Below are 8,553 nucleotides of genomic sequence, written 5' to 3' on the forward strand. Positions count from 1 at the left end.
CATACTCCTGTCGATGAAAAAATGAAGAAAGACGGCACCACAATAGACAGTGTTGTGAGGCTGGCTCGTTCCCGCGACCATAAATTTTAACTGTGTTGCGCCGTTATACCTCTGTGGTCCCGCGCCGACCACAGATAATTTCTAAAGGAGGATCACATATTTTTTTTTTTTTTTTCTTTTTCAGATTTTGATTGAATGTTCAGCCATCCGACGGCGCGGAGCATAAATTTCATCCAGTCGGAGGGGGTGTATGTTGTAGGGGTTCTTCGCTGAGGGTTGCGGTTGAAAAAAGACACTTCGTTAAAAGATTTTTTTTCTCTTACTAAGAGCGCAGGGATTTGCATACTTTTTTTTGAAAACTATATACTTTTTAAAAACAAATTGGAAGGGGGCCCCCCTCCCAAAGAGGGAAAAGAAGGAGCCCCCGCCAAAATATTCTTTTTTTTTTTTTTTTTTTTTAAATGGGCCCCAAAAAAAATTTGGAAGGTTAGGGTTTTTTTAATACAACACAGGGGGGGGGTGGGGGTACGAGGGACGATATTTGAAACTAGCTCGTAAGTTAACTTCATTATAAATAGGTACTCCATCCGTTTCAAATTGATAAATGGTTTATATTTAAAAATTATATTATCTCTATTTTAATGCATAATTAGCTGTTTATTCGAGGAAAAAAAATAAGCTGTATACTCATATATATTTCTTTTTTGTTTGTGTTGGAATTTTGTTTTATCTCTTTATAATGACAAAAAATAATTTATAAGTTTAGAATTTTCATTTATAAATATGTATGAGAAACTCAAAACATACAACAATTTAAAACCGAAAATATTAAATAGAAATAGCAACTATAGGTGAAATAGCGAGAAGAAAACTAAAAAGTAGCTGTTTGGTTATATTTGAATATATGTTTGGTTACTTGTGTAACGTGTTCTTAACCAAAATAAAAGATAAAGTTAATGAAGATCACGAAAAGAAAAAGGAAATGATGTTGGCAAATCATAAAATATCAAATTAAGGCCAAACCTCCAATATCATTGTCGAGGCCACTTTTTGTTTGTCATTGGTACACTATCACCGTATCCATGATTCAATGTAAACGCATCAGATTCTGCATATTAATATTGGTGCTCTAATTTAAATTTAAGAATTTTTTTGAGATGTTTGAACTATTACTAATAGAACGGTAATGGATTTAGCAGATGAGAGTTACTTGACAAAAGAGCACTTAGACACAAAGATAGATTGGATTCCATCGATGAAGAACCTAAGACTAAAAGACATCCCTAGCTTCATCCGTACGACCAATCCTAAGGACATAATGCTCAACTTCATTGTACGTGAGACCGACCGAGCCAAACGTGCTTCTGCTATCATTCTCAACACGTTCGATGATCTTGAGCATGACGTCATCCAATCCATGCAATCTATTTTACCTCCGGTTTACTCTATTGGACCGCTCCATCTGCTAGCCAAACAAGAGATCGTTGAAGATAGTGAAATCGGACGCCTGGGATCGAACTTGTGGAAAGAAGAGACGGCATGTATGGATTGGCTCAATACCAAAACTCCAAACAGCGTTGTTTACGTTAACTTCGGGAGCATAATTGTTATGACTGCCAAACAACTTGAAGAGTTTGCTTGGGGTTTGGCAGCGACGGGGAAAGAGTTTTTGTGGGTGATAAGGCCGGATTTAGTAGCCGGAGATGTGGCAAAGGTTTCGCCTGAGTTTCTAACGGAGACAGTGGATCGGAGGATGCTGGCTAGTTGGTGTCCTCAGGAGAAAGTTCTTTCTCATCCGGCGATTGGAGGGTTCTTGACACACAATGGATGGAACTCGACGTTGGAAAGTCTCTGTGGCGGAGTTCCAATGGTGTGTTGGCCGTTTTTTGCAGAACAGCAAACGAATTGTAAGTTTTGCTGTGACGAGTGGGAGGTTGGGATTGAGATCGGTGGAGATGTGAATAGAGAGGAGGTTGAGGCGGTGGTTAGAGAGTTGATGGATGGAGAGAAGGGAAAGAAAATGAGAGAGAAGGCGGAGGAGTGGCGGCGCTTGGCCGAGAAAGCGACGGAGCATGAATTTGGTTCCTCGGTTGTGAACTTTGAAAAGGTTGTGAGCAAGATTCTTTTAGGAGAGTAGAGACTACATGGAGTCTAAAAACTATTTTGAATATAAGATGTTTATCAAATTATTATTATTATTTTTTCCAATGGTTTGTGAATCCCGTGATGAATATCCTAAGTTACGAAAATAAAACGACAAATAAATGGTAAAGTCCACAATATGCACAGCTAGTCAGATACATCTCCAAATATATATAAATGATAAAAAAAATTTGGAAAAAATCAAGTGGACATCGTGGAATAAGAAGTTAATGCCAACATTGTAGTCGTAGAAATAGAATCTAGGGACAAAATTTCAGAAACAGAGTTAAACGCTGAAAATCATGGGCGAGAAAATTTTTAAAATTCGATCAAGACAACAAAAGTAAATTTAATATATAACAAAACAATAAATACAATTGATAAAGGACCACGCTAAAGGCTTCCACGTCACCTTTGTTAACACCGTCTAGACTGAGGACAAGGCCGATAAGTAGCGGCGGTTGGCCAAGGAAGCGACGGAGCATCCTTCTGGTTAGTCCATCGTGAATTATGAGACGCTTGTTAATCAAGTTATCCTAAGAAAAAGCTCCGATGTGGTCCATGCATGACCATGTCAGAAAATCTTAAAATGATATTGTCATTTGGGATCTTTCTTAATATTTTATCTACACATCAGTTCAACGTTTCTAATGCTTTTGACAAAATTTATAATGGAAAAAAATTTCAGATGGGTGTTAACTAGAAAAAATTTGCAAAATTGAGCTAGTTTGGTAGAAAAAAATAAATCTCAGCCAATTATACAACACTTGGATGACTAACTTTTTCAAACTTGACTTGATTTTATTTGTTTTTAACATGCTATCAGTTAGACATAAGTCTAAATAAAAAGTCAAGTACTAGTAATACTTTTCTTAAAATAGTCGATTTTATTCTCAAATAATAAGAATATCAAAGTAGACTTATTATGTATTGTTTCGTTAGAGAAAAGAACAAAACATGACAAGAGATAGAGCCATCTTTATTTGGCAGTCATATTAAGTCATGGAAGGATTTGGTTGGGGAAATAAACGAATTAGCTTTTTTTTTTTCTTTGTTGGATGAAGAGAAAGGGAGGGTAAAAAAATGTCAAAAGATTGTACAAGTTGGAGATGCAGTTGATTATGAAGATGATGTCAACTCTCTGCTGTTCGTGGTTGTACTTTCAGGTGCATCCGTTGCATCGAATTCTCCTCCTTCTGCTGAGAATTGATGTGGAACTTGTGATTCTGAAGAAAAAACAAATAACCACAAGATTAAACATTTTCTTTAAAACTATTTTTCAACAAATAGTCAATCTACAATTCCACATATAGAATTCATTTGTTTTGGTTGCCCCCCTGCGAATAAGTTTGGATAATTGCTTAAATAGAGAGTGGTCCCTTCTCCCTTGTGAGTTGTGACTAGATCTTGAGTATCAATAATATAAAAAAGGTGACAGAAACCCACATGCAAACACTATTGGTTTATGCATATTACATACACATATATAAACATGCATGACCCATGGTGGACGATAGACAGATGTGAGGGAACAAATAATTAGACAGCTCAGTTCACATGGACATGACGGAATTACATATATCCCATGTGCCCAATCATTCACTCACTTTTTGGTATTCCGTTTAATCTTCCGTACTCTTGTATATGCATGATTGTTTTTACAAAAATGTTTAGTACTTAGTGGACTTGGATCTTATATTATTATGATGATGAATGCATTATGCATATGCACATTGCCATTAGACATGAATGGTGACACATGATGTCCTTTGAAAAACCAAAACATTGTACTATTTATTGACGTACCGGTGGAAGAAGATATTGGCTCTTGGGAAGGAGGGGCATTGGAGGAATTAGTAGGAGCCTCGAAATTGGATTGGTGAATTGGGTAAGAAGAAGCAGAAGGTAAGCGTTGTTGCTGCTGCTGATGATGATGAATATGATGAGCATATTGATGATGATGTTGATGAGGATATGGTCTAGGACTTGGAGCTTGGAGGTAGTAGTAAGGAGAAGGCATGATGTTAGATGATGATGGTGATGTTGCTCCTCCGCCGTACATTTGCTGTTGATAGTATTGTGCTTGTTGGAGCTGTGTGTTGTATAACGCCTGCATGTAATCATTCAGTAAGCAAAATTATTATTTATTAATAACCAACTTAATCAGGTCAATGTTAATCTTGAGGTCATGATTTAATGATCTACGCAATACTATACGTTCAAAATATACAAAGTCACTACAGATTTAACCAGTATTTAAGCAAGCTAGTTACAACTCAGTTCTTGGGAAGAAAGACTAAGCTAATTCATGTACAGCCGCTAGAAGGATACGATCATACAACATTTTCCGGGTATATGTATCGATCATTGCATGTTCGTAATTGTATATGTATGTGACTATGTCATAAGACTCATAACTCATAAGTGGGGAGAGAGAGAGAGAGAGAGAGAGAGAGACTGACTTGGTGGTACCCATATTCAGAATTGTAGGTGTACCTGAAAACAAAAGAATTTAATGATGCTAAACCAATTAGTCAAAATATTCACCAAAATACCAACAAAAGTTTACTTAACTATTTTACCTCGACAAATTCAATGCATGCAAATTTCATGGAGACATATATATACACTCATTATATATAGACATGACATATTTCACTATTATTGTTCTATTGCGAAGTTGGTCCGGCTAATCTTCAATACATACTATACTTTTTATATGACAACTAGCTAGCTAGTCTAATATAAGTATTTATATTATGAATATCATATATTTACAGGCTGACTCCAACTTGCGCAAATTGAAGCATTAAATATCATCTTCTGTCTCTTACCATTTCTATCGCATTGGACCATTTCACCGTCTAAGCAAAATTATAAACATCTTTACACCCTTTTGGGTTTAGATAAAGAAACCAACCCTTTCTAAAAAATAATAATAATAAGAAAACCCATTAATTCCAATTTTTTGTCTTGAAACCCCATTAATTCTTCTCCCTTTTAAATAATCATAGAAACCTCACGTACCCGTACGATGGATACATGAGCTGGGCAGTCGCAGCCTGCTGCAGCGGGGCAGCCATTCCGGTATAGCTTGATTGTCCTCCACCATGATACTGACTAGGGCTTCCTCCTTGTCCTCTCCCTGTGCCATATCAAAGAGTAATTCATCAAACATTTTCATTCCAAATTGTTACATTATTGGACAATGTAGCTATATTTTTTTCCTACACAGATATTTCAGGTTTTGGAATCAATATGTAATGTAAAAATGCTGATTGATGTCTTCAACGATAAGAAATGATGATTGATTCTTTTTTCCCCAACAAATATGATGAAATTACGTATTGAAAACACGGAAATAGTCTATTATATATTCTTCAGTGTATGAGTTTTTTTTTTTGGTTAGTTTACAGAAACAAAATATAAAATAATCCAGCCAAATGGAAGAACATTATATATAAAAAAAACAGACCGATGAGAGATCATTGAAGTTCAAAATTAAGAACTAATATTTGAGTTAACGAACCTCGAGGCGTCGATGGTCGGGGCCGTCCAAAAGACGCAATATTGCAATTAGCCTTTCTACCATCGATCACAGGATTCGGATCGGCGACTGCTCTCGTTGCTGATTCCGGCTCTTGAAATGTGACCTAGACCACCGAGATGATCATGACTTTGCCGGCCTAGAGAAACAATTGATGAAAATGGTGGAGATACAAAAAAATGGATTAACTTACGAAACCATAGCCTTTAGATTTTCCGGTGGTCTTATCGGTGATGATGACGGCTTCAAGAATCTCTCCGAACTGATCGAAGTAACGACGCATTTCCTCGGTCGGAGTCTCCCATGCTAAGCCTCCGACGAACACTTTGGTGTAGGTCGTGTCTCCGAACGGCGATCGGTAATAGCTCGTATTAGAAGACATCTATTATACGATATATAACTGTTTTGATATTGTTGTTGATGATGATGGTTTGTTATGATATATACCGATAACAAAAAATGAATAAATAAATTTAATGAATGAATTTATGAAAATGGGGTCTGTCTAATTAAAACATCAGCCGAGAAAGAAAAGAAGAAAAGATTGTATATGAGGGAAAGTTGGCTTCTTTATATCGTCAAATGCCTCACAAACGACTTTTTCATTTTCTCTCTTTGTTTTTTAATTGCAAATTGCAACTCTTAAACGATGCCGTATTATGATTCCGACCCTACACTTGAGGGAGAGAGAGAGAGTAGAGAGAGAGAGTAGAGAGAGAGAAAGAGAAAATGGTGAGTTTATGTAAGAAGGAATGAGTTTTCTTTGGGGTTTTGTAAGAAGAGTGACAAGGCAAGCACTGAATATGTCTTCGCTGTCTATAATTTTTGCCAGGTTTTAACATTATACCTCTTCCACAACTTTAATTACCTCATCGATTAAAATATCCTCTATGATGTTTTTTTATATTATAAGGATCCGACTTGGTAGATAATCCGTATGATTTTTTTTTAACATTATACAGAGTTTTACCAATCACATAAGTTTTTAGAATATCAGGGTTTTTATGCAATGTTAAAGTCAACAATATAAATTACAGAGGTATTTAGCAGTATTTAAACTAAATTTTCTACAGATTCCGCCATATTATTTGGCAACATTTTCTGCAATATTACCGATCATAACCGATGTATCTACATGTTTGCAAAGTCAAAATCAATATATATATATATATTAAAACTAATATACATATACCTCTGTATATGTCTGTCTTATAAGCAAAATATATGTATATTAACTACTGCAAGTCTACAGGACTATATTTAATTTAATCAACCACTATAATACGATATCATCATTCGTATGCCCATGTTCTCTTTTGGGTTGGTTGATCTCTTGTTTCTCTTCCTTGTGTTCGCTGTATAGCTTTATTCTGGTACAATAAGGTTACTAATATATTTGTATTTTCGTAAAGAGTTCTTTATATGATCACTCTTAAAATTTTAAAGCAACTTACAACTTGCTTGTTGAATAATGAAAACTCATAATCCGTATTATCACATAATAGCATCTACCTGACATTCTCCTAATTAAAAACTGACTGAAATTATATATGTATGTACTGGATTAAAAATTTAAGCAATAGTTTGTGTTGGTACGGTGCTTCTTATATTATACGTACATAAAGCGTTCGTGTAAACATACAGTAAAAAGAATTAAATAAGGATTTATATGCATATATATATATATATATATCCGTAGTTGTAAAGGGAAATGAAAGTGGAGAGCAAAAGAATTGAGAAGATCACATGAGATGAACAGAGAAACAGCTTTTACATAGTCCCGCGCACGCATGCACGCACCCAATAACGACCATCCCTCTTTTTTATCCCTTTTTTCTCTTCTTTTCATTATGCAAAATATTATTAAACCCCACTATCTATAATCTATAACAACCCCGTATGTATTTTTAGCAAAATCCGATTATATAATTGTGTAGTTGACCCAACAAAAAAAAAGTATGTCATTTTTTCATTGGTCTAAAGTCTAAACTGGTTTTAATCAAATTAATTATTTCACTGAGTCATTGACATAGAAAATGGCGGATAATTGTAGAAATTACATGAAAATGTTGGTTGATGACAACATTTGTTCGGTCGGCCAATAGAGATATTTGTTTGGTAATAAAAATAGGAATAGAAGGAAAAAAAAGTGGGGCCAGTTTGCCAGCATGGCAAAAGAGGATATAGCTGGAGTTGAGTTTAAAGAAGAAACAGAAGAGAATCCGTGAACTGGCAGATCCATCCACGTGGATCTCCTCCTGTCATTCTTCTCTCTCCTTTATCCCTCAATCTACAATATATTTAGTTGTCCCTCTCTTACGCAAAATAAGATGAAATTAGACTCGTAAAGTGAGTGTTTTTTTTTTTAATTAAAAAGTGAGTGATTTATGCTAGGCTTCTCCTATATGTTGATAAAATATAAACTCGTTGTTGATAAAAAAGTGTATTAGCGTATTGAGAAACTTGTTTTCATTTTAGATGTCCTAGGAGACTTCAAAATACTAGTGTCTAGTGTCGGGCTACGACTTAGGGTTTAGGGGAATTTTTGAAGAAAGAAATAGTGACATCGTCGAAACAAAGATACAATCACGCGACATCAATTATAGCATAAAAAAAAATCTAGGCCCAAAATTATATACCAATCTAATCGAAAAAAAATAATCGCATCTACGAAAAACTTTTTCCTGAATATATTTAGAAAACGAAAAGAAAAAACAAAAGACAAAGACCACAAGAAATGTTTTCAATTCACTGGAGACTTCAGCAGACGTAATAAGTAACACAGAGGAGATGATATAACTCATAGCAAGTACTTGTACAATGATTGCGATTCAATTTAGATATTTAAACGAGTAAAGCAAAAT

General features: G+C 35.1%; 2 protein-coding genes across 3 annotated transcripts in view; one reads left to right on the top strand and one right to left on the bottom strand.

Annotated features, from left to right (window-relative positions):
- LOC18992711 (UDP-glycosyltransferase 85A2) overlaps window positions 1-2,272 on the top strand; it is a 4,483-nt gene extending 2,211 nt beyond the window's left edge. The window contains exon 2 of one of the 2 annotated variants that reach the window (XM_024153148.1): window positions 1,197-2,272. In XM_024153148.1, coding sequence (XP_024008916.1) covers window positions 1,197-2,137 — 941 coding nt within the window. In that variant the 3' untranslated portion in view covers window positions 2,138-2,272. The remainder of the gene's footprint in view (window positions 1-1,196) is intronic. The other variant, XM_006416144.2, reaches the window with a different exon arrangement.
- An 828-nt stretch (window positions 2,273-3,100) lies between these two features.
- Window positions 3,101-6,102, bottom strand: LOC18992712 (RNA-binding protein 24). The gene is made up of 6 exons (XM_006416146.2): window positions 5,883-6,102; window positions 5,672-5,795; window positions 5,170-5,287; window positions 4,605-4,638; window positions 3,949-4,252; window positions 3,101-3,368 (listed from the first exon to the last, which is right to left on the bottom strand). Exons 1-6 carry the CDS (start codon window positions 6,069-6,071, stop codon window positions 3,262-3,264), a joined length of 876 nt encoding a protein of 291 aa, XP_006416209.1. The 5' UTR covers window positions 6,072-6,102; the 3' UTR covers window positions 3,101-3,261.
- Between the last annotated feature and the right edge of the window lie 2,451 nt (window positions 6,103-8,553).

The sequence above is a fragment of the Eutrema salsugineum genome, unplaced genomic scaffold (genome assembly GCF_000478725.1).
Source record: "Eutrema salsugineum unplaced genomic scaffold, Eutsalg1_0 scaffold_5, whole genome shotgun sequence".
Lineage (NCBI taxonomy): Eukaryota > Viridiplantae > Streptophyta > Magnoliopsida > Brassicales > Brassicaceae > Eutrema > Eutrema salsugineum.